The sequence below is a fragment of the Macrosteles quadrilineatus genome, unplaced genomic scaffold, assembly GCF_028750875.1.
Source record: "Macrosteles quadrilineatus isolate MER2022 unplaced genomic scaffold, UCM_ALF_1.0 Scaffold_7__1_contigs__length_78375512, whole genome shotgun sequence".
NCBI classification, from domain to species: domain Eukaryota; kingdom Metazoa; phylum Arthropoda; class Insecta; order Hemiptera; family Cicadellidae; genus Macrosteles; species Macrosteles quadrilineatus.
In genome coordinates, this window is record NW_026542600.1 from 2958379 (window position 1) to 2984225 (window position 25847).

The window sequence follows — 25847 nt, forward strand, 5'->3', positions numbered from 1 at the left end:
ACTTAATACTACTCCTGCCATCGCTTATTAAGTTTAATAAAAACTACATTGATGTCTGCTTTATGACATTGCGTGTTTTAAGGACGAAATGTACGTTTAAATCTATTTTTCCAGGGTCCAAGCCCCCCCCCCCCCCTTGGAACCGCCACTGCTACCTACTACGCTACACCCTTTTCTTTGGACTACGTTATTCACAACATGCCCTCAGAGTTTAACTTTAAGCTCAGTTAGATAATAAGGAAACATATCCTTAAGACATAAAGGTAGCTGGGGTTACCACACGGATAACTGCTTTATTTGATTCAGTGAATTAAGTAGTTTAAAGAATAAGAAAAGTTCAACTTACTTCTACATCAGTTTGGAAGTCAAAAAGATCAATCCTCTGCCAGTTGCTGCCATCAAGAGCAAGTATATTCCAGGCACGGGATACTTGGGCACAGCGGCATAATGAAACTACATCCAGGTAAGAAAAAATCCTGTAATAGTTTCCAAACACTTAGTGGAAGAAAACAAATGTTAAAAGTGTTCTAAATTCATTAGCGAAGGCACTGTAAAAAATATGTTAGAACCCCGATTTCCCTCATGGATTTTTTGTAACCTCGATTTATGACATTTTTGGGTTTGACAAGGTAACACTATAACTTGAAACAAAGAAAAGTACAACAAGCCAAAAAACAGCATTGAAGCCAGGTCTAATAATACAGGGTTATTACAAATAATGATGTTCATGATTTCATACATACATAAAATATAGTTTTATATGTTATACAAAGAAATAAAATGGTTACCGGTACAGCTTTTGAAAAACTCAAAAAGTTTTGACACAGATACACAGAACTGTAAATGCTCGATACGGGAACCCCTTGTGGTACGACAGATGTCAATAATGTAGTCAAGCTCTTGCTAGACTTTAAAAAGTGTGTCTAGGTCTATTGTTTCGATAGCATTGGTAATCCGTTGCTCATGTATGCTATCTGATAATAGTGGTGTGTACGCCTTATCTTTGATGTATCCCCACAAGAAAAAAATCGGGGGGTGATGTCCGGAGATCTTGTAGGCCAGTTCAGGGGTGTGTCATTATTCGGACCACCGAGCTCGTTCTATATCTCAGGCAGCACATTGTTAAGTTCAGCCCTACTACAAGTAACATTCAAATGCAGCCATTTCTCTTAAATTCCAAGTGTCACTTGCCAATATAGTGGTTACTAGGAGGATAATCGTTAAACCTGGTTCTAAAGTGTCGTTGCACACTAATAACAGATTGGTTAATGTAATATTCCAACTGGCAAAAAGCTTTCCTGCCTTCAAATTCAGCCATTACACAATACTTACAACAATTGACTTTACAAACAGCTGATATGCACCCAAACCAATGTAAATGAAACTTTATGAGTTTTTCTTTCCAATGGTACAAACTAAAATAGTCTTGAATCAAATTAATCCAGTAATATTTATAATCAAAATCAGGAACATCATTTGTAATAACAATAAACCTGTACAGTGTACCACATAATCCAGTCAACCCAGTGGTGGAGCTCTAGACTCTGGCCCCAGTATAGGCCTAGCATTATCACCTAAATAAAATCCATTGGTAATTAGCGGAACTTGAATCCGGGACCTCGGGGACCAAAGTCCTGCGTTCTGCCACTAGACCAGCTTACTACCCACAGTTGATCAACCCTTCAACATTGTATGGCCATTGTTGCCATATTTTCTGTTTCAAGCTTTTTAAGAAAATGTATACTTTGTTTAAGTATGCTTGTAAAAATAAAGCTATAATGTCATCATCAAAGGCAAACAACGAACTTTTAAATGTTTTTCAATCTTGCTAAATTATTAGTAGAGATATAGGTAAACCGTTAGTTGACTGAATGCTAGTGAAGGTTGTGGCTTTCCTTTTAAAGCTCTTTATTACTAAGCTAATTTAGTTCTAAATTGCTTATGTTTTGCGTTAAAATATGCCATAACTTAAATTTATCTCTATTTCTCTATACAGGGTGTCCGGTCATAAGTGTTTGATAAAATTATCCATCAAACTACATATTAATGGTGATTGGATGATGCCTATTTGAGGTTCCTAACTCAAACAGTAGGAGGATAAAAGATAAATTAAGATTGTTTTTTAAATAATGGTAGTTGTTATGAAAAAACCTTATATTAGGCTACTACGTAAGAATGACATTTATTGTTAAAATAAAGGTAATTTTTTTAATTCTCACAAAATTTACATTAAGAATAATACATAAACACTTAGGGTGTTGAATGACATTCTACTTAAGTTGCTTCGTAAAAGTTAAAACGTAACAAGTTAAAACGAAGGCAGAAATTCAATAAATATTCAGAGCCTTATTCCTAGATCATTTTAAAAACAGGTCATTTGAAGAAGAATGGATTCAACATACTATTTTAAGTGCAAATGACCGATAATCAAGTTTTCTTCTGATGTTTGGGTAGTATGAGCGTACTTATAGTGACGAAAGTATTAAGGCATCCTTTTACATTCCTCGTTTTATGGAAAATAAATAAATTTACAAAAATAGCAATTTTAAAGTCTGGACCAATAAATGGTCAGATGCGACACTAAAATCAAAACGGGTACATTTACCACAAAAAACTTATTTGTTGGTAATGTTTGTTCAAGTGAGGGCTTTTGGATTTTTTTTTATCTTAATTTTAAATGAACTTGGTAAATTTCCAATCAACTCTTGTAATCATTTTTTGATTCAATATACTGTACTGAGTTAATAGATTCAGGTATATAATAACTACAGTTTAGCTAAAGATTACAAAGCCAAGTCCTAAAAAAACCTTTCAGTCAGTCACAGATAGACAGTCAACCATGTCTCATTTAATCCGGGATTACTTAGAAATGCATTTTATTCATGATTTGTGTAAAGGGAATGTGATAGCTGCTCGGAAGAAGTACCAGACCCAAGATCCAGTTCTCAGGGTCTACTCGGGTCCAATAATGTTGTCTAGAAATCAGATCAGTTGAGAAGAAGAAGGAAGCAGTATGTCCAGCGTATGCCAAAGAACACTTCAAAGAGTTCGTGATAATAATGGTACTACAAATAGCTATGATTATAAAAATAGTATGTTCCAGGGGGAAATACATGGTGTTTTAAACAACAATCACTTCTATCCATATTGTTTAACAAAGGTCTGAGGGTTGGTGTTGCTTGAGTACGAAATCGGGAGCTCTATCGTTGGCTCCTTCAACAGGTTAAGTTACAAATTATTAGTTTACAATTCATGATTGTTGTACTGCACTTTGCAAAATTCATTTTTCCGAGGAGTGGAAAAGGATGTCTTGATACTTTTTCACTATTAGTATGCCCACAGTACCCAAACATTAGAAGGAAACCTAATTATCAATAGTTTGCACTTAAAATAGTATGTTAATCCAATATTACCAATATTAAATATTATCAGTCTTTAGCATGACCATGTTTTTTTACAATACAATACAATACAATACAATACAATAAACTTACAATATTCTTTATTATTAATTCGTTAAGAATTACAATAGTGTCAATACAATAGTGAATTGAAATGAAAATGAAATGAAATGAAATGAGTAAGTGCTTTATTCAACGATAAGGTAATAGTACATCCAAAAACATGACACTTTTAAACAATGGTTGATAACAACCGTCTGTTTGGTTGACACAATCTTTGCCTTCTAAAATGAATATGAGTCTTTAACAACATTTAGCACAAAAGAAATGAACATCTTTATACAATAAATAAAATAATAATAAAGCACAATTAGAGTACTCAATAGATAACAAAACATAATACAGAATTAAGGGTAATCAGATACAAATAAACGAGTTTCAAGGTTTTTTTTTTATTTGGGTCATTCTCCATGAAAGGAGCATTTTCAACTGTTAATTTTCCGAAAGTTATATCTTTAATTTTCTATGGCAAAATTTGTGTAGTTGTTGCTTTAAGTATATTTAATAAGTTGCAGGTGTCTACACAACTCATTAAATGTCCGTTAACAAAAAAAAAAAAATTCTTTTCGCGCTATCCACGGACGTGACAAATCTGCCACAGACGTGACACTACTTGGTGTTATACAATTTCTTGCTGTAACAGCTGTTAGTGTTTGAAAGGTAATTTACATAAAAAAATATCTGTAGGCTAATGAATAGTTTTTAATAAGTGTCATAAAATATTACCTGGTATAGATTAACAAAGTTATAAGTATTAATAATGGTATAAGGTTACATACAGAGAACATAAAATAAAAAATGTAAAGAAAACACAGTAGTTAGCATAAAATGGACACTAGCAAATGTTTTTAAATGGCAAGTCTTGTGGAAAATGGTATTGCCCCCTGTTGTTGAGATTGGGCTGGCACAATCTAGACAATCTTCATGGTCAATGCAAAGGCATGTGTCCCGTTTTAAATAATCAGGTTGAACAACCCAGAATGGTCTTAGTTTACAGAATGTGCTGTAGGATATTTTTTGGTTCATTGATGATTTGATAAATTCATTGTACAAGTTTTTCATTGTATCATTAAGCAGCCTTTTCTGTTTTTTTTTGCTTATTTTTGTTTTTGTTTCCTTTTTGCCAGCAGTCAATCTGCTAACACTATCTTTTTCAAAAAAACTTTCAACTTCATTTTTTATTTTACAATTTTGTTTCAAGAGTTCAATGGTAACCTTGTTTCGGTTGGAACATATTTTTCTTGAAGTAATGGTACATATTCTTTTTGTACTCTGTATTTTTTAACTATTTTCCCTGTTAAAACTCTTTCAAAAGCTCTTTTTTTGTTAGTACTTCTTTCAGAGACAAAATTCAGATTTATCTGTTTCTTTAGAACCTCTCCAAAAAGTAAGTTTCTTCTGACTTCTTCAGAACACTTTCTGCTGCCTTTGAGCATTTTGTTGACCAACTTCCGAGGAGTCTCATCTTTGGTAGAATTTAATCTGTAGCACCTTTGTTTATAACGGTCCCCTCTTTTTTTTAACTTTTTATTTTCTTCTTCCAACTTTTTTATTTTAGATTTCAATTCATCTCTGTTCTTTCTTCGTCTTTTTCTACCGCTGTCTTTCCTAGAACTTGATCCAGCGACAGGTAGGCCTACAGGATCTGCCAAAATATTTTCTTCATTAGGCCTATTATCGAGATGCATGATAGGACTTTCAGGAGGAGTGGCTATGTTTTCAATAAGCTCTGCCATTTTCTTTTTATTTTCTCGACTCTTTCTAGTTCTTTCCTTCCAACCCTTTCTGATCTTTCTTTTTTCTCTTTCAGATAGTTCGGATATTTTTTTTCTCGATGCTCGTTTCTTTTCCCTATCTTTGCGTTTTTGTTCCTCATATTTTTCAGGATTTTCTTCTTTCATTTTAGTTCTCGCCCTTCTCATACGTGTCTTATCGACCTTCCCCATAATTGTTTTAATCTGGAAAAAATATCTGGCTATAGGTCACTAGTTTTAATTTTAAAAACTAACCAGCAGTATTGAAAACAAAATAAAAGATCTTTCATAAATAATAAAGTAATAATAAATAGAATAAGTATTAGGTATAAGTTATTCAAAATAATAAGTAGAATATAAAAAAGAAACTTCATTCTCTGAATAACTTAATATGCTGTCACGTCTGTGGTATATTCGTCACATCCGTGGAATACTTAAAGTAACAGACGTGACATCCACAGACGTGACAGATCAAAGGTTAATAGACCAATACTAGGTTGTATTTGAGGTTAGGATTCCAATAACTTGAAACTAAGGATTACTAATATAGCCACTAAACATTAATTAATGATAGTTTAGTAAAAATTGTATTACTTACCTCTTAATCTTAGCTACAGACGTGACACACAGTCATGAACAAGATTAACTTTTCTTACTGGACCACTCAAAAAACACATTTAATCATCACTTAACTAAGTCCAAACCATGCTGTCAATTCAAAATGGCTGCTGAAGGAGTAGAACCACCACTAGTATGTGCCACAGCTGCCATCTGCTGAATTATATTTGAACTACAAACTTCTTCCACAGACGTGACAATTTTGTTAGTGACACGACTTATGTGCTTAATAATTACATTAAAAATAGTTAATTTTGCTAATTGTATTGGCTTACTTCTTAATCAGGGTTGATACTTCCATATAATACACTTTTAACCCATATTAAATGTTATTATGTGGGGGAAAATAGCTTTTGAAGTACCTGAAAAACAGGTAGTGACATTCCACGGACGTGACTTGTCACAGTCTGTGGCTAATATATTTTTTTAAATAAGTTGAAATTGCAATTTTTTAATATTATTTAAGTTAGTTTAAGAGTACTAAATATGATAATGCATATTTTTGTTGGTTTCTTTCTTAAATTTAAGGAGTAAATCAACAATGACACAGAAGTGCTCCTTTCATGGAGAATGACCCATTTACCTAAAATTTAGAAATTAAATTCGCTTATAAGCTCCCATCTATACTTCCAAGCTTCTCTAAGGTATTTTGTGAAGATACGCCAATCCTTCCCGTTTAGATATTGATAATATTCTACCTCACTCAAAGTGTTGTTTCCTAACCAAGACCTTCTAATATTACCCAAAATTGGACAGACGGCAATGAAGTGAAAGGTATTTTCGTACTCTTCCAGATTGCATAATGAGCAAATAAAATTTTGTTCGGACCAGGGTTTATAATTTAAATTTACCAGCTCTGCCCTAGCTTTAATCGCCCAAGAAATCAGTTCAACCTCGCTGAAGGCAAGGGGACTCTTATCTCCTAGTCCTAGTCGACTCGCAATAGCTGTTTGTGATAAACAGATGTCCTAGCTCGGCCTACACATTCATCCTTCCATTTGATTTTAATTGCTTCTGCCAGCGATCCTAACTGTATTGCCAATGCGCTGACATCCTGAGTTTCAAAATTTATCTCTAAGCCATGAGTTTTCCCAACGGTTTCCCAATGTCTGCACCAAAATATATGTTTTCCAATAACCTGTTTTGCTAATATTCTAGGCAATCTACTATTAGGCAAAGATAACACTCTAACTATATAATTTATATTTGTTCTTAAAGTTTGGAAAAAAATTTTATCAGCACCTGTCTCTATATATAGTATGTAATTAGGAGTGTTAGAAGGCAATCTGAACAATCTTTTTATAAACAGTTTTTGGACTGACTCGACAATTTCACTATCTATAATAGTGCAGTAAAAATAAGATAAAAATTCCATAAACCTAAAAAAAATTAGCACAACCGGGGAATTTGGTACAGATGTTGGGTGTACCTTCCTTTTGAACATACTAAAAGTCCCCTAAAATTGAAGCTGTGCTACGGCCGCCATATTGGAAAATGGCGGCATATTTCTGTATTTTTTGCTATAGTGACTTTATTATTAGAGATACAGGAAAAAGCTAAATGTACAAAATGTAGGTCATCTAAAAATACACATTTTTTGTATTTACCATCTTTCTCTTAACCCAATGGTTTTTGAGTTATTTGTTATTAAGTATATTTAGTTTTTTATATTTATCAAAAATAGGTGAAACACATGGAAATTGACCGTTACTTTCAAGGATTATGATAATTTATCCTATTTAGTTAAATAGTGTGATACTATAAAATCTTAAAATTTTAGCTTATTTTATGAGTAAAACAACTCTGCCACAGCAAACCTGCAGACTCAGCAAATTTCCATTAGATTGGATGTTTTATTAATTGTATTTAAATAAAATTAGATTCAACAGGTACCTAGGTTTGCTGCTACTGGTAGGTTTATAGTGTGTGTTTTTTTTTTGTAAAATATCAATAACTCAGCATTAAATAATAAATCTATAAACAAACAAACTGCAACAGTTAACTAATTCATAATAATAGCATGGTAGCTTGAGATTTACAATTTACAAATTTAAATATACAAATTTCTGTTGTGTTTACTAAAAATATGGCGATTATTCATCACGTTTTGAATACTAACCGAAGGGGTTTTCTAAAGGAGATGAAGCAAGTAATTTAAGTACTGTAATATTAACTCGTACCAAGTATCGGAAATATTGTATGCGGTGATGAAATCAACCATATTTTGTAAACTACGCAATAATATTTTATACTCATTTTTACCCATTTAATAAATTAACATTTTAATATTTTGATGGCACTACCACTATCACTCTGATATCAACTAAGTGGGAGGAATAATTGTCGTAAACCTTGAAAGTAACCGTCGATTGCGATGGGTTTCACCGATTTTTGATTAATAAAACTAACTATACTATACCATACTTAATTAGTCACCAAACATGAACTAGACACGAAAAACACCCTTCCAAATTTACAATTGGATGTCAAGTATAGTTAGTTAGTGTGGTGGTGCCATCAAAATACTAAAATGTTAACTATTAAATGGGTAAAAAATGAAGATAAAATATTAATATGACTATTGCATACTTTACAAAATATGGTAGATTACCTTACTGCATACAATATTTTCGGTGCTTGGTACGAATTAATATTACTTAAATAACAGGCTCCATCTCCTTTTGAAAACCCATTTGGTTAATATTCTAATCGTGACCATTCGCCATCTTTTTAGTAAACACGACCAAAATTTGTATACTCAAATATTTGTTTATTGTAAATTTAAAACTCCCATGCTATTCTTATGAATTAGTTAATTGTTGCAGTTTGCTTGTTTATAGATATATTTTGATCAAACTTGGAAAATTAGTTATTTTATAGTAAGGTATTGATATTTTACTTAAAAAAACAAACTATAATAACCTACCTGTAGCAGCAAACCTAGGTGAACCTAATTTTATTTATATACATTTTTTAATAAAACATCTAATCAAATGGAAATTTGCTGAGTCTGCAGGTTTGCTGTGGCGGAGTTTTTTAATTCATAAAATAAGCTTAAATTTTTAGATTTAATAGTATCACACTATTTAACTAAATAGGATAAATTATCATAATCCTTGAAAGTAACGGTCAATTTCCATGTGTTTCACCTATTTTTGATAAATATAAAAAACTAAATATACTTAATAACAAATAACTCAAAACCATTGGGTTAAGAGAAAGATGGTAAATACAAAAAATGTGTATTTTTAGATGACCTACATTTTGTACATTTAGCTTTTTCCTGTATCTCTAATAATAAAGTCACTATAGCAAAAAATACAGAAATATGCCGCCATTTTCCAATATGGCGGCCGTAGCACAGCTTCAATTTTAGGGGACTTTTAGTATGTTCAAAAGGAAGGTACACCCAACATCTGTACCAAATTCCCCGGTTGTGCTAATTTTTTTGGGGTCAAAACATATTTTTACTGTACTATAAATATAATAGTGAATTGTACATGTTAATTTCCATAATTTTCATAAAATTCCTTTATTGAGTAGAAGGGTCTTGCGATTAGCCACTTCTTCAACTCCTGGTGTAGCTTGTTGCCAGTCAGGTCTCTCAGGTAGTCAGGTAGATGGTTCCTCAGCTTGCAGCCAGTGTAGGAAGGTTTTTTCTCCCAAAGAGTTGTCCGGTGAACTGGTAGTGCAAATTTGGAGCCATGACGGGTGTTGTAGTGGTGCAGGTCTTGGTTTCTTGGGGGGTTTATTTCATTCACATACTTTATGGTTTCAAGGTATGTAGAGAGACACCACTGTGAGGATTCCTAGGTTTGCGAATGCTAGTCTGCAAGTCTGTGGTGGGACAAGGTTGGCGAGGGCTCTTATGGCTTTCTTTTGAAGGACAAGAATTCGGTTCATATTTTTTGTTGAAGTTCCTCCCCACACTGTCAAGCCATATCTAAGATGCGACTCTACCAGTGCGAAGTAAGCTGTTTTGGCCACAGAGAGTCCGCCTATGTAGTTTATTCTTCTGACGACATATATTCCAGTACTGATTTTTTTGCTTAGGTGGTTGATGTGCTCTTTCCATGTTAGTCAAGGATAATGTTTTCACAATGATGCATGAATTTAATTAGGCAATGTGACGGTAATTAAAGGTTATTATACATCATATTAAAGCTTATTTGATGAGAAAGTTTTTTATAATACTTTATACCTTCAGTGGAACCCTCCTGCAACCTAGGTATAAGGATTTAAATTTTTATTTTAGTTTTTGTCTTCGTTAAACATTTTAACTTTGATGATCAAACTTAAGTAGAATGTCATTCAACACCCCAATGTTTATGTATTACTGTTATTGAAAATTACCTTTATTTTAACAGTAAATGTTTTTCTTATATAGTAATATAAGTTTTTTCACAACTATTACCATAATTTTGTTAATATCTTAATATATCTTTTATCCTCTTACTGTTTGGGAACCTCAAATAGGCATCATTCAATCACCATTATCATGTAGTTTGACAGATAATTTTATTAAACAATTATGACCGGACACCCTGTATAGTGGTATAGATATAAAATTTATTTTGACCTTTTTCTTAATCTCAATGGTAAAAATACCACCAGTTTTCATAGCTATACTGTGTTTAAAACATATTTTGGTACGAGGGTGTCTGTAAATGAATAAATGAATAATGAATAAATTATTTTATTTCCATCAAAAAATTACAAAGTAAAAACAATTTTAATATTGGAAATATAACTGACCACTTTATCAAGTTGTGTGGTCAGTAGAAAATTAATGTATCCATCAAGCTCCTGTCAGGGCTTAGCAAACTGGTTCAAATCTGATATAAACATTCTGATTTAACCTCATTCACTACTGTCATAGCTGGTTCCTACTCATATGCGACGATTAGTCTTGTCATAGTAGCAGAAAACAATATGGGAACGTTTATCATCATCTCAGGAAAAACTCCCAGGGCCAGAGAGGGAACGCTGTTCCTGCTTGACTACACCACTGCAGGGTTTACTGTTGTCTTTGGTAGTTTTCGAGACGTCCCCTCAATCTCTCGTTCAGTCACACCACAATCTGCATGGCAAATTTCTCTAAACATATATAGTCACTGCCTCAAATGAGACTAATGAATGACTGCAGCTGGCCTACACCGCACAAATGTTTATGACTACCTCCGAACTCTATCCATCCCTTAAAACTTTACTCCGAACATTTCTGTCGACTACCTACACTAATCATAGAAAGTGGTTTATACCTGGGAGAGCATCGCCTTTTCTATACATTATATATCTGGAAGACACTCAACAGTCAGATTTTCAAATAGTTGTTCTGATCCTTTCAATGTGTTATCAGGAGTTCCACAAGGCTCCCTTCTGGGACCCTACTTGTTAAATTTATTCATGAACGATATTAGTGAGGCGATTGAGTGCAAGTTTTTGCATCAGTGGTGTGGAAGCGCTTTTACAAAAACCCCCTCATATGATTGGAAAGGATCCAAAGAAGATTCACTAGGTTCGTTGGAGTTAAAACGGGTGTTAGATATTTTGAGGTCCTTGTTGCTGACTTAACAAAGCACTTTGATCTTCTACCTCTGGAAGTTCAAATCAACTTTAGCCACTTACTGATTGTTGTCGTCCGTCTAGTGATATTTGTACATTCATCTGTTGTATCACTGTTATGTATCTCTGTAGTTTATAGTTTACCTTTATTGAGTCACACTGTTATCTATGTTTGTTATATTTGCTGTTATGTTACCAGATGTCCATAGTTTATTACCGTTGTTAAGTAGCATAGGTTGTCAGTCTTTGTTATCCTATTTAATTTATTATCTGTCCTTGTAAACTCATTAGGCCTACCGCACACGAGAGACATTTTGTCGGCCGACTATTTAGTCGTAGTCGGGAGTCAAAGTCGGCCCCATAGTGGTAAATCTGAGCGCGCACACGGGCCGACCGCAGCAAGACAGTCGGCAGACTGTCTGCAGACAGTCGGGGCAGTTTGGTGCTGACCGATTTTCCCGCCGACTGCTCCCCGACTCAACTGTCGTGTCTTATTGATAAAGGCATGGAGATAAGTTTGAATGCACACACTGACGACTAAAAGTCTGCCAGTCTGACAGTCGAGTGTGTTGTTATCATGTGTATTATTATTGTTATTATGATTAGTATTTAATTTGTGTGTTATTGTTATTATTAAGGCTTCGACAACCACCAGTGCAAGTGTTTTGAGGGACGAGAAAGTTGATAAACTTATCGATGAAGTTAAGGCACGGTCCCCTCTTTATAAAAATACTTTGAAGGAGTATTTGGCCATAGTAAAAAAATACCCCCGCTGCAGCAAACCTGCAGACTAAGTGAATTCCTATTTGCCTGATTTAATATTGTATTTAATCTATTTCAATAAAATTAGGATAAACGAGTACCTAGGTTTGCTGCTACAGGGAGGGTATTCAGCGTGTGTTTTAGTAAAACATTAATAGCTGAGTATAAAAAAATAGATTTGCCAAGTTTTATCAAAATACATCCATAAACAAGCAAACTACAACAGTTTACTTGTTTTACATATAAATGACATGAAAATTTTAACTTTAAATACTTTGGAATTTCCCTGTAACCATTATGATAACAATAAGCATGCTAAATTATTTGTTTTTTAAGCTCTGCAAAATGTTTTCTAAAGAAATTACAGAATCTTTTGTTTTTATCGTAAAAAATGGGAAACCCCCATTTTTACCTGATAAAACCCCCCATAAACCCCCGTTCCCATAGTCCGATCATGCTGGTTTGCGAACTCCTTAGAATAAAATAGATGTAGGTTTACACGTTTTTTTTTTTCGGGTTATCGTACAAACGCACAAATATATATTTGTGTGTGTGAATTTGAACGGATGGTGTTTTTGGCCTCTGGGAACATCAAAACGAAAATGTAAATCGGTCCCGGTCCCGGGACCAGGTCTCACCATGAGACCTACGGTTACAGCTTATTCCCTAAAAGTTATGGGATGAGGTATTTGAAGCCGGGGTATTAACAATTGGTCAAAAAAATCAACACTCATTCATGAGTACATGACAAATTTGTCTGGATATTTCCTCAAATCCGAGTTTATTGGTAGCCTAAATCTGGCCTTTTAAAGTTCTCGGACTATAAATTAGATGCACCCAGTATTTTCTCTTAAGTTTTCTAGCACGGAATCTTATCAGTAAAGCACATATGACAGCGGTTTCTGTCACATACATCCTGTTGACACTCGAAAGACGACTAAACAGTCGTGTCGTGTGCACACCCATAGTCAACGACCAAACAATCTTGACGACTTTTCGATTGTCCACCCGACTCCAGCCAGACAGATGGCCAACAGTCGGCCGACAAAAAGTCTCTCGTGTGCGGTAGGCCTTACTGTAAAACTTTTGTTACCTACCTTCTTAGTCTAGTCTATTGAATCCACACCTGAATTTAGCCATTCGTTATTAACTTCCATTATTGTCAATATCTTGTATAGGTATCTAGACTCTTAATTATCCTTTCCACCACCTTGTATAAAACACATATTGTAATATTGTTATCGCCGTTGATAAATAAATAAGACTGATCATTAAACAGGAAAGAAAACTGCTAAAATAAAAGTGGATGAAGTTAATATTAAGGTGGATTTGAACTAGTTCACTTGGCGGCAGTGGAAGCTTGTTGGAGACCTTAGTTTACAAACAAAACTCATTATTTAAATTTAGTTTTTTTTTTTAAAACAACACTCTTGATAAAGACTTTCACTTGAAATTTGAATTTGATTTATATAACCTACCTTAAAAGAAGTTCTTTCGGTAGTTTTTTATTTATCTGTGCTTCATCTTCAAGAAAAACTCGAGACAACTGAAACAAAACAAATTGTAAAGATCAATATCTTTCTGAGTACAGTAATCAGCTAGAATATTGAATTAACCAACATTTCAAGACATGAGAATTAACTACTATAATGTATTTGTAATAAAGATTACAATTGATGAATCCAGTAATCAGCTAGAATATTAAATTAACCAACATTTCAAGACATGAGAATTAACTACCTACTATAATGTATTTGTAATAAAGATTACAATTGATGAATCCAGTAATCAGCTAGAATATTAAATTAACCAACATTTCATTCAAGACATGAGAATTAACTACTATAATGTATTTGTAATAAAGATTACAATTGATGAATCCAGTAATCAGCTAGAATATTAAATTAACCTACATTTCATTCAAGACATGAGAATTAACTACTATAATGTATTTGTAATAAAGATTACAATTGATGAATCCAGTAATCAGCTAGAATATTGAATTAACCGACATTTCATTCAAGACATGAGAATTAACTACTATAATGTATTTGTAATAAAGATTACAATTGATGAATCCAGTAATCAGCTAGAATATTAAATTAACCAACATTTCAAGACATGAGAATTAACTACTATAATGTATTTGTAATAAAGATTACAATTGATGAATCCAATAATCAGCTAGAATATTGAATTAACCAACATTTCAAGACATGAGAATTAACTACCTACTATAATGTATTTGTAATAAAAATTACAATTAATGAGCTCATAATTGTAAATACAAGCAGTTTGTGTAATTTATCAATCATTGTGTAATACCTACTAGATAAATAAATAAAATACTTTAGCAACCGCTTTGATTGAGGATAAAGATCACTTGGCTTGAATGAGTAAGCTTTATTTATTATTTAACACAATTCACAAGTAATTAAATTAATAAGTAAGAGTTAAGTTTAGCAAATAAAAAGGAATGAATAATAATAATCAACATAAACAAACAATTTAACAATGTTCAACATCCGCTGGGAATATTATTTTCTATCACATTCTTTTCCGCTCAGGCCCATACTTAAGACTTCAGGGGCCCTGGGGAAATTTGCCAATGTGGCCATAGTGTACGTACGATTATTATATATGTTACAGGCAAAGTATATTATGCAGGCATTCTATACAACTAGTGGCTTGTAGGGGCAATAGCCCCTATTATTCTAGTTAGTATTTTGTACAAATTATTAGCCTCATGGGTCAACCTTGAATTATTGTTTAACATTTTTATTTGTTATAATATGTATGATAGTTAGTCATTACATAGCTGCATAAAGCATTTTGATGTCTGCCCTGTTTAAAACAAAAATTCCAAAGGACTGTTCATGCAGTGTGTTTATAATATAAACTTTCTAATCATAATACAACTAAGGAACATGTTCAATAGTAATTTTCATGACTATTAATTAAATATATATAAATTTCTTTGAATATATACCTACAAATTCACTTCGAAAAAATACATGGAGGTAATGTCATCCTCCAAATTTTAAATTGCAAAATCACCCAGCTAAAAGTAACATAAAGTGTTATTAATTCATTATTAATTCATCAAAACTCAGTGAACCAGAGGCTGAAGATGAGTTTTGATGTAAACTTGAAATATACCTCCACATTTTTTAGTAAATTGTGATTTTGCGCTTTATTTATAGTAACAGCGATATTTGCGCTTTATTTATAGTAACAGCGATATTTGCGCTTTATTTAAAGTAACAGCGATATTAAGAGAAAATTTAAACTCGGATTGGTTGATATTAGTTTTCTTTTTGGCATGAAAAATGTGTTCCCTTTGCCTACTCCAGGAATTCCTTCTAACTTTACACTATTTTCGGACATGCTAACACAACCAATCGTACTCCATTAGACCCTTAATAAACAATAACAATCAAATCAAAACAAATACATACTAATTTGACAGTTACAATCAGGTGATCTTTTGTTTGCCATCCGGGTGACGTCAGAATATGACGGGAATAGCACACCTATGTTTTTCCTTCCACCGTGCACAGTACATATTACAAATTACCATATGCTTTAAATAAAGTTAAACCACATGTTTTAAAGTAAACAAAGCAGACATTACCTAGATTTCAATGCTATTTAAATGTGAATTATTTTATTCCGTAACAACGTTTTGGTGCATAATTAAGAAAAATGAATATTTTTCCCCAAAATTTCATGCCGAGACCTTTAAAATGAGACCTCTCCCAGCTTTCTACGGTCTCCCGTTCGGTCACAATTTCATTGTAAAATTTTGGGCTTACGGAATTAGATATATAGATGACTAGACATTCTATACAATGCCTGAGGCTTTTAGGCAACATTTGAAATAGAAATATAATGATAAGATTTTATAAACTTTAACTAGGCATTGTGTATATTCTATAGAATGCCTACATGCGTGTAAGGCAAAGTATAAAATAAAGATATTTTTTCAAAGAATACCATTTATTTAACAAAATTGATTTATTATCTGTATGGTTAGGTTATGTTGATTAATTTTTTATTATATTGGCTAATAACAAAAAAAGTTGGTATACCTATCGAAAGTGGAAAAAAATCCGTTAGAATAATGCAATATTTTATACATGGTTGGTTTGGTTGGGTTAGGTTAGTTTATTTTTTATTAGATCAATTAAAGCCAAACAAGGATATAAAAAGTCCTACAATTGCGTATTTTAAACTTTACCTGCAGTGCCAACAGGCTCTATTTATTCATTTATTTATTTCTACGGCAAACAGCCATTTTACAATATTATGTACATCAAAGCAAGATGGTTTACACAAGTATGAATGACAACGAGTGTAATACACAGGCCCAAGATGACGTTTACTAAATGACTTAAAATATATATGATTGCAAATTACATTGATTGATTCTGACTCATTAAAAAATAATACATGCATGAACAAGCAAAATAAATAGTTACAGACTAAAATATTACAGGAGACATTCATACGATGAATCATTTCAAATACACAATAGTTATAACAACAGAATGACAAGGCAAAGTACCATACTTTGTCTGGTTCATTTTAGGCAATGTATAGAATGCCTGATTACATACTTTGCCTGTAACATACACAATAGGTGAAGCCAAATGCGTCTTACATGCACACTAATATTAACTAAGCAATGTAATAATGAAATAATAATTAAACTTGTTAAAATATCAGTATGCTGCATTTTGTATAAAGCAGTTTTATATAATATTTTACCTACAACCGTTTTTTAAAGTAGCCGTTTCAGTTCAGTTCTTAGAATTGAAAAGTTTCTCATAACAGCTTTGTTTACTCTCATAACAGCAAAGTTTTACTCATAACAACACAGGTAAGGGACCAACGAGGGTCAAGGATTGAGAGAGAAGAAGTAAAATTGTAATGATTCGAAATTCAACTAATCAGCTGTTCAGGCCAATTTAATTGTTGAGTGGTGCAATTAGCGGTGGGGCACACGGGAGGGACTATGGCTAACATATCTTGTATACGTCTTGCCACCCTAAGTTGAGGCAGCCCAAACTGACCGGGAGGGTCATTACCGGCTGGTCCCGCACGACCCTTTAGTTTTTGTTAATAGCTCACAAACCCTAAAAATTGGTAGCCCGTCAAATGTTCTGGAAAATCAATGGTAAAATTTTTAATATTGGCTGCCATTTTGGATAGAGAAGAGATAGCGAGCTCTGGTTTTCACCATTCTTTACGTTTTTGTAAACACTTCAAAATGAGGTGTCACTTGAAGGGGGTTTACATTTAAAATTTTGAGTGTCCCCCAAAAGGGGGGATTCGGGGGACAACTAAAAATGTTTCAATAGAAACCCCTATCAAGTCACACCTCATTTTGAAGTGATTACAAAAACTTAAAGAATGGTGAAAACCAGAGCTCGCTATCTCTTCTCTATCCAAAATGGCAGCCAATATTAAAAATTTTACCATTGATTTTCCAGAACATTTGACGGGCTACCATTTTGGATAGAGAAGAGATAGTGACCTCTAGTTTTAACCATTCTTTAAGTTTTTGTGAACACTTCAAAATGAGGTGTCACTTGAAGGGGGTTTACATTTAAAATATTTGAGTTGCCCCCCGAATCCCCCCTTTTGGGGCGACACTCAAAAATTTCAAAATGATAAAATGAAACTTCCTGCTAAGATTGCTCGACCACCAAAAGGATATCTCTGTATATTTACTTGGAAAAATATTAGAGGGGGGGGGTCTTGACTTTTTATTCACCCATATATATTATATAAATCTATATATACAGGGTTAGTAAAAAGTGTGGAGACCCCCTGTTATTTTTTTAACGGCCCATACTAGAAAAACTAAACTCGGCACACCTTTATGACATGTTATGAAGTACTTTTTGGGCATAACCGTCACTTGGTGTACATCCCCAAAATGGGGGATTTTGGGGGAAACAATTCAAATAAAAAGACCCCTCGAGTGACCCCTCATTTTGAAGGTCCTGGTAAAAGAAAACCAACAACGCAAACTAGAGGTCTCTATCCCAATCCAGTAAAAAATGGCAGCCAATTGAAATTCTCAGAAGTTCAATTTAACTTACAGCTTTTCAAGTCTGGAGACCTGCTGTAAATTTTGTAGCGGCTCACACTAGGAAAACTAAACTCTACACACCTTTTTGGCATGTTATGAAGTACTTTTTAAGCCTAATAGCCACTTGCTTACCAAACCCAAAATGGGGGATTTTGGGGGAAACTCAAAAGTTTTAAATGATAAGCCACATCGAGTGACCCCTCATTTTAAAGGTCCTGGTAAACGAAAACTAACAACGCAAACTAGAGGTTTCTATCTCAATCCAGTAAAAAATGGAAGCTGATTGAAATCTTTAGAAATTACAAATAACTTGCAATTTTATATTCAATTAGCTGCCATATTTTACTGTGTTAAGATAGAGACCTATAGTTTGCGTTGTCACTTTTCTTTTATTATGGCCTTCAAAATGAGGGGTCACTCGATGGGGCTTATAATTTAAAATTTTTGAGTTTCCCCCAAAATCCCCCATTTTGGGTTTGGGAACTTATGAGAATTTCAATTGGCTGCCATTTTTTACTGAACTGAGACAGAGACCTCTAGTTTGCGTTGTTGGTTTTCTTTTACCAGGACCTTCAAAATGAGGGGTCACTCGATGGGTCTTTGTGTTTGAAATTTTTTAGTTTGCCCCAAAATCCCCCATTTTGGGGATGCCAAGTGGCGGTTATGCCCAAAAAGTACTTCATAACATGCCATAATGGTGTGCCGAGTTTAGTTTTTCTAGTATGGGCCGTTAAAAAAAATAACAGGGGGTCTCCACACTTTTTACTAACCCTGTATATAGGCCTATATATATATACATATATAAAAATTTGAACGAATGTTGTTTTTGGCCTCTGGGGACATCAAAATGAAAAAGTAAATCGGTCCCGGGTCTAGGACTTACCGTGCCACCTACGGTAATAGCTACTTCCCTATAGGGAAATTCGCTAAAATCAAATGAATGTTTACTTATAATTTTTAATTACAAAATTAATTTTAAAATTTAGTATTATAAAATTAAACTGTCATAACCTAACCAACCAAACTTGCTAATAATATAAAAAAGATATAAGATAAAAATCGAATGAAGGTTTACTATAAAAAAAAAAGTTCTGTTCATAAATAAAATTATAAATGAATCAAATTCTAACAAAAGATGCACAGTTAAGAAGTATTCGCATTCTAAGCAAAATCTTTGACAAAAAGTTAGTGTCCCCGGCTGGTTTCGAACTGGAGATCTCCACAACACCAGTCCGAATCGCTACCAACTATGCCACGAACGCCGCCAGAATTACTTCATCTCTTTACGGTAATCGTGATGCCTCAAGAGAAGACATTAGCCACTAGAGATATGACGTCACCACACCTTTAGCCATAGTCCCTCCTGTATGCCCTTAGTGTTTGGTACAATGTTTCTTTGCATCACTGTCAGTGGCAATGAGAGGTTAAATAAACGAAAACATAACCTCTCTTAGAAGTTATGAGTAGTGATTTTAGTAATTAAAACACTGTCGTAGGTAAAGTAGTGTACGCAACTCGCATAAATAGTGTTAACGACACTATCTTTACGCAATCGTTGCGTAAACTACTATTAAGTTATATCATATTTAAAAATATGTACAATATACGATTTTTAATTTGTTTTAACTGTATTTATTAAAATTCAATGTACCACATAAAATGCAGGTACAGTAGATACCTTGCAATAAGTTACTACATGCTTGCATTTTTAAATTGCTATTTGGTTGTGTTCCACCCACTATTTCAATTGTGCAAAAACAATCTTGAGGTAACATAAATTAATTAGTCGGTTCATTATAACCTAAACTTTACTTTCCTAATCTAACCTAACTTCAAAACACTTAATACAGCCCGAATCCACATAAAACCCGACCTACCTTCCCCACATGCCTAAATAAGAACTGATTAGTCTACAAACAAATCGTTCAGAAGGGTTCGTTCAGAGCAATTCGTTCAAAACGAATTGTTGCAAATGGATCAACTCCATTCCGTATGAAGTTGATTATAAACAGCTGTTAGCTATCCACAGTCCACATACGGACTCGTCCAAACCACCATATAACTTATTATCATCCGTACTGCTCAATGAACCTTAAATACGTAATTTTTAACTTCGTTTTACAGCCACTTAGGAGTCTTTCCAACAAAAATTGATTGTATTTTCGGATTCAACAAGCAAAAAACTGTAAAGTAGACATGTACAAATTAAAACTAATATCGATTTTATATTACCTGTTGTCAGTTCCAAATTGTAACTTTCGTAGATGCTACATGTTTCGGCAAACTGCCATTGTCAAGCATACAGTCCAGGAATGTACATTAAAAAATCTGCTTGTCTATACAACTCTATATTACTCTGATATCTCTCTTCTGCTTTGTGTTGTTGGTTTACACACAACACATAAATAAATAATACTTTTAGTTGGATAGGCCTATCACGGGTACGAAACATTGCCGTTACACGACCGGGAACAGACTGTCAACGGAGGGTCAATGAGCGCTATCTAGTTGAATTGTCTACGTTATCAGTTGTGATCAGCTGTTCAGTTGTTCAGATTTTCCTTGTTGGAGTCGGGCGTTAAAAATAATATTCGATTTAAACTATAGTTTATCGTTGAGGATATGGCTGTTGTGATCTGGGTTTTTTAAGGATTTATAAATTTCAAACTCCTCCAAGACGTCCATTTTATTTCCTTTTTGACAGTAATGTTGAACTTGTAGACCGGTGTTAATGTCATTCATATCGTGATTACTGTCAATAAGGTGTTGGGCAAATGTTGACTTCTGTGTCTCTGTTCTCGGATCTGGATCTGGTGTTATTTATAACGGGGTTTGAATGCTCACCCCGTTTGACCAACGTAAAAACTCGGGCAGTCGGCACAATTGATTTTGTAGATTCCTGTTTAGCTGGTTTTATCTAATTGTTTGAGATGGCCATTGTCCTTTAATATGTTATTGGCTTTGTTTGTTGTTCTAAAGGATAAAGTGATGTTATTTTTTTCAGGTGTCTCTTGAGGCTATAATTCAACAGAAACATATTTTTATCAGGCTGACCAGTGTTTACTTCAATCTTTCCTTTAATCTGTTTGGCGACGAGTTTATCAATTAGATTATCTTGGTACCCATTTGAAGCGGCGATGAATTTGATTGTATCCAATTCTATTTTGTAATTTTCACTGTTTAGAGGTACATTCTATGAATCATACTATTGTAAGCGACTAATTTTTGTGAGTAAGGATGGTAGCACGTTGCATGAATGGTCTGAGTTGAAGTGGTGGGTTTCCGATAGATGTTAACAGTTTGTTTTTAAAATCTGAGGCCTCAAGGTTTTCAAAGGACAGGGGCAGTCGGTTGTACATCCTAATAGCCGACATAAGAAAGCTGTCCTTTTTTTTGTTCCGTCTGCAGAAAGGGATATCAAGGTTGGATTTTGACCTTGTATTGTTATCATGTTGGTCTTCTCTCAATGCAAAACTGGAAATGTTGGTCTTTAGGACTAAGTTGTTTAGGGTGTTTTGAATGTACTGGCTGTATACTGTTGGGATATTGAGGTTACTAAATAGAAGTCTGCAATGGTCTGCAATGGTTCATGGTAGCCAGCCCCAGCGGACGCCTTGTCAGCATAGGTTTGAGCCTCCTGAGGAGACACAATGCCCTCGCTAGCTTGGTGCACAATTTCATTGTATGATTTTCCCAGGTGAGATTGGGGTCAATTATGAAGCCTAATAACTTTACATCAGGCAGGTTGTTGGGAATACAATTCTTTGCCAGATTGCAGGTCATGTGTTGCTTTTAGCTTTCATTTAGGAAACGCTTTTTGCTTTGAACCACGTCTCAGTTTTCTCGTAGGACTGTTCAGCCTTGACCCTGGCTTCCTTGGGAGTGCTTGCGTCCGTAAAGATAGTTGTGTCGTCCGTGAAAAGCAAGACGTTGCCAAACTGCCCGAGGTTGTTCACCATCACCAAGAATAGCACAGGGCCCAATACAGATCCCTGGGGCACGCCATGTTTAACTGGCAATGGTTGCAAATTTGCCCATTTTACTGCCATTATCTTTTTTCGGTTTAGTAGGTAGGATTTAAAGACAAGCAGTGCTGGTCCCCCAACGCCATACATATGTAACTTGTCTAGCAGTTGATTGTAGGAAACGCAATCAAAAGCTTTGCTAGATCAGCTAGGGAGAGTGCAACCGAATTTCCCTCTTCAAAAGCATCAACTACTTTAGTGGCAACTTTAAGAACTGCAGTAGTTGTGGTTATACCGCTTCTAAAACCATATTGTGAGTCGCTAAACAGGCCATTAGTTTCAAAGTGCCAACTACGCACTCATCTCTACAAAAATGAACATGAATGAATGAATGAATGAATGGGGGGGTAGTATAAAATGTCTCCTTAACAATTGTCAGGTACAAGCTATGTCTTCATTATAGTCTTGTACATTTTTACAAACAAAGGCACAATAGAAATAGGTCGATAACTTCCTATATCTTCAGTATTGCCCTTTTTAAAAATAGGAACCGTTTTAGAAACTTTCAAGACATCAGGGAAACCCCCAAAGGACATACAAAAATTAAGTACTCTTGTAATTGTGTTGTTGTATGGTACTCTTGTAATTATTGTGGATCAGCAATAATATCGGCAACACGTTTCAGCACAATAATGTTTAAGCCATTTCAAACAATCTTTATTCATTTAGCACATATTTACAGTACATTGAACAGTGTCGATAAGTGATTCATATTAAAACTCAAAACTGTTTTCTAACTTATTTCTACTATTTTTTTTATCATAAAAAAGGTTATTTATACTATTACAATATAAATTCTCAACAAAACAAATAATAATCATGAATAAAATAAGAAATATGTCAAATAATCTAAACATTCAAAAGCCCTTCTAGTCCCAAAAGGTTTTGAATTAAACTATGGAGCAAGAAATTCTTGTATATCATAAAATGCTTTAGTTATTATAAAATCTTGAAGTTTCGGCTCTTGTCTTAAGGTTAATGGTAATTTGGAAAAAATAATGCGCCAGTATAAGTAGGTTTCTTTTTAAATAGTTTCAAATTAATGTTAATTATTAAAAAGATTAATCATTGTTAGTCTACATTTGCTCAGGTTTTAGTTTGTTGTTCTTGTTGTCTAGATTTTTCTGTTAAGTAATTATCATATGTCCCATTGCATGTTTGGCTTGACCCTTAGATATTAGTAACATTGAATATTTATTGTAAACATAATTGTAAATTGGTTTGTTTGGAAGCAAAATAAAAATAAAATTATGTATGGGTATTGCAATATTGTTCCTATTTCTAGTATTATACTCATGAGTACTTCCTAATGGTTTTAGATTATGTTCCCTTTCCTTGAAGTGGATTATAGTTTTATATACATCCCATAAACTGTCATTATTTTAAGTGAAATAAAGTATTCTTTTACAGGTGTTTTTCGTTGAAGTGTCAAATATGCCTCAGCGCTTTTTTTGATATTTAAAAATTGTATACATATTATTTAAGCTTGTACAGCCAAATAAGGAGATGCCATAAGATATTATTGAATGTAAATATAAAAAATAAACTATGTAGTTTTAAGGTTTCAGTTTCACAGAAATACATAGATATCCTGAGTAGGTTGTGTTCTTAAATTGTTTGATTTTGACCTAATGGAGCTTCAAGTAGTGATGGGATAACCGAATGGTTTCCATGACCGAATAATCAATCAGTTAATTTTTGCGTCAATCGGTTATTTTTAGTTGAATGAATCACCGAATCAATTTTAGTCATTAGTCACTGTCACAAAACACAACTAATTTTTATCTAATGGGGAACGAACGGCATTTAGTCTTTTACCGTCCATCGGTGATTTTTAGTCGAACGAATCGCCGAATAAATTTTAGTTTCCTGATGATGTGACAAACTAAATCAACTAAATAACTAAATCATCGAATCGCTCGGTAAGACTAATTTAACCGAACCAGGATAAAATAACCGAATTAATCTATTCAGCATCAATAACCGATTGATTCGGATATTTTCATTCGGTGATTCCCACCACTAGCTTCAAGGTCAAGCTATCAGTTTGCACTGACAATCGTTAGGCCTACACATGACACATCTGTCTGCTGTGGGCTTGCTATGTCACAAAATCTTGTGATTGGGTATTTTTTTGGTAACCATGACCACTTTAGTAGCCTGTGATTGGGTGATTAGTAACCATGGCAACTTGTTGAATGGGTGGATGAAGAGAAACTCAAGAAAGAATAGAAGAACAAAGAGAAAGAATAAGCGATGTTTTTATGTCATTGTTATCTTTGTTTATCTTTATTTCACGACTGTTGTGATCATATATCAGTAGGCTATTATTATTCTATACATATTTAATTCTATTTTATACTATTATTTTATTCTTCTGTCCTGAAACAGCGTAGTGGTAGCCTATGAAAGCAGTAGCTTACTAGACTTTCTATTGTTCTCTTCTTTATTTTGCTCTACAGTGTTTGGCAATTTGTTTTTTTGAGTAAAAGTTTGAGAAAACTGTCATTTTGAACGTTACATTTTTTTATTACAGAACCAAGGTTAATGACTTAACATAATTACCATGATGGCGCAGTAGCCTACTATTTGTATTTTGATGATGTAATATGCAAATGATCACATTAAAGTCCATTTATACAGTATTAGGCGTTATTCATGAGTTAGAAATTTCTGTTTTATGTCATGTTGGATTTACCGTGGTCTATTCAAAATAACAACGTTTTGTTTCCCGTGTAGCAAGGGAGGAAACTTTGACCTTGGCATGCGCAAAACAGGTGCGGGGTGGTAGGCCGCTATTCTGACTCACACGCCTGACGCCAGTCGCCAGTGCAATGTTTGTACGGCGCAACAGAAGGCACAGAGTTTATATCGATTGCTAAATTAAACTAAATTTAAACCTACTTGATGATAAAGAAATTTGATGCGGGTTTAATGAGTTTCGTGGCCACCGTAGTGTTTTGAAAAAGACATTCACGTGGCCGGCTAAAAGCAATGATATAGTCGAAGAAATCCGACAATTCTGCATCAGAAGCCCCAAAAAATCGATTGCCCGATGAAGTCTTCAGTTGAACATGCCTAAATCAACACTTCATGATGTTATCTGTAAAAGATAGAGTCTTTGTGCCTAAACAAATTCAGTTAAGACATCAGATAAACCCGCCGATCACCCTAAGCGTACAGAATTAGCCAGTTTTACCCTCATATAAGATTGATAAAAATCTGAATTTTAAGTTATTAAATTATTCCAAATTGTATCAAAGTATGAGAAAAAACTTGGTCCTTTTTCCTTCAATTTGACGTTTAAATCTTTTAATTAGGCTATCTTGAATAGTCCCGGAGCAACGACCGTTTAAAATCCCGGTATTCTTTTATAAACACCCTGTATTTAGGCTAACACAAAACTCATGAGAAGCTCAGACCATATTTAATACCATATAGAAATCAAATTACCTTTTTTGAAGATAAGCTCATTACTGACTGATGGCTGAACATATTTTCCTAAACTTTATAATCAACTGAACGTTGATTATGAACTAGCCTACTTAGGCCTAATCAGTTC

General features: G+C 33.8%; 1 protein-coding gene across 3 annotated transcripts in view; it reads right to left on the reverse strand.

Annotated features, from left to right (window-relative positions):
* The window catches only part of LOC128997756 (F-box/LRR-repeat protein 20-like), an 88633-nt gene that overhangs the window by 60646 nt on the left and 2140 nt on the right, over positions 1 to 25847 (reverse strand). For all 3 annotated transcript variants that reach the window (XM_054423418.1, XM_054423420.1, XM_054423419.1), the window contains exons 2-3: positions 13639 to 13706; positions 347 to 476 (exon numbers count right to left, since the gene is read on the reverse strand). In XM_054423418.1, the coding sequence (XP_054279393.1) occupies positions 347 to 476; positions 13639 to 13706 (198 nt within the window). The remainder of the gene's footprint in view (positions 1 to 346; positions 477 to 13638; positions 13707 to 25847) is intronic.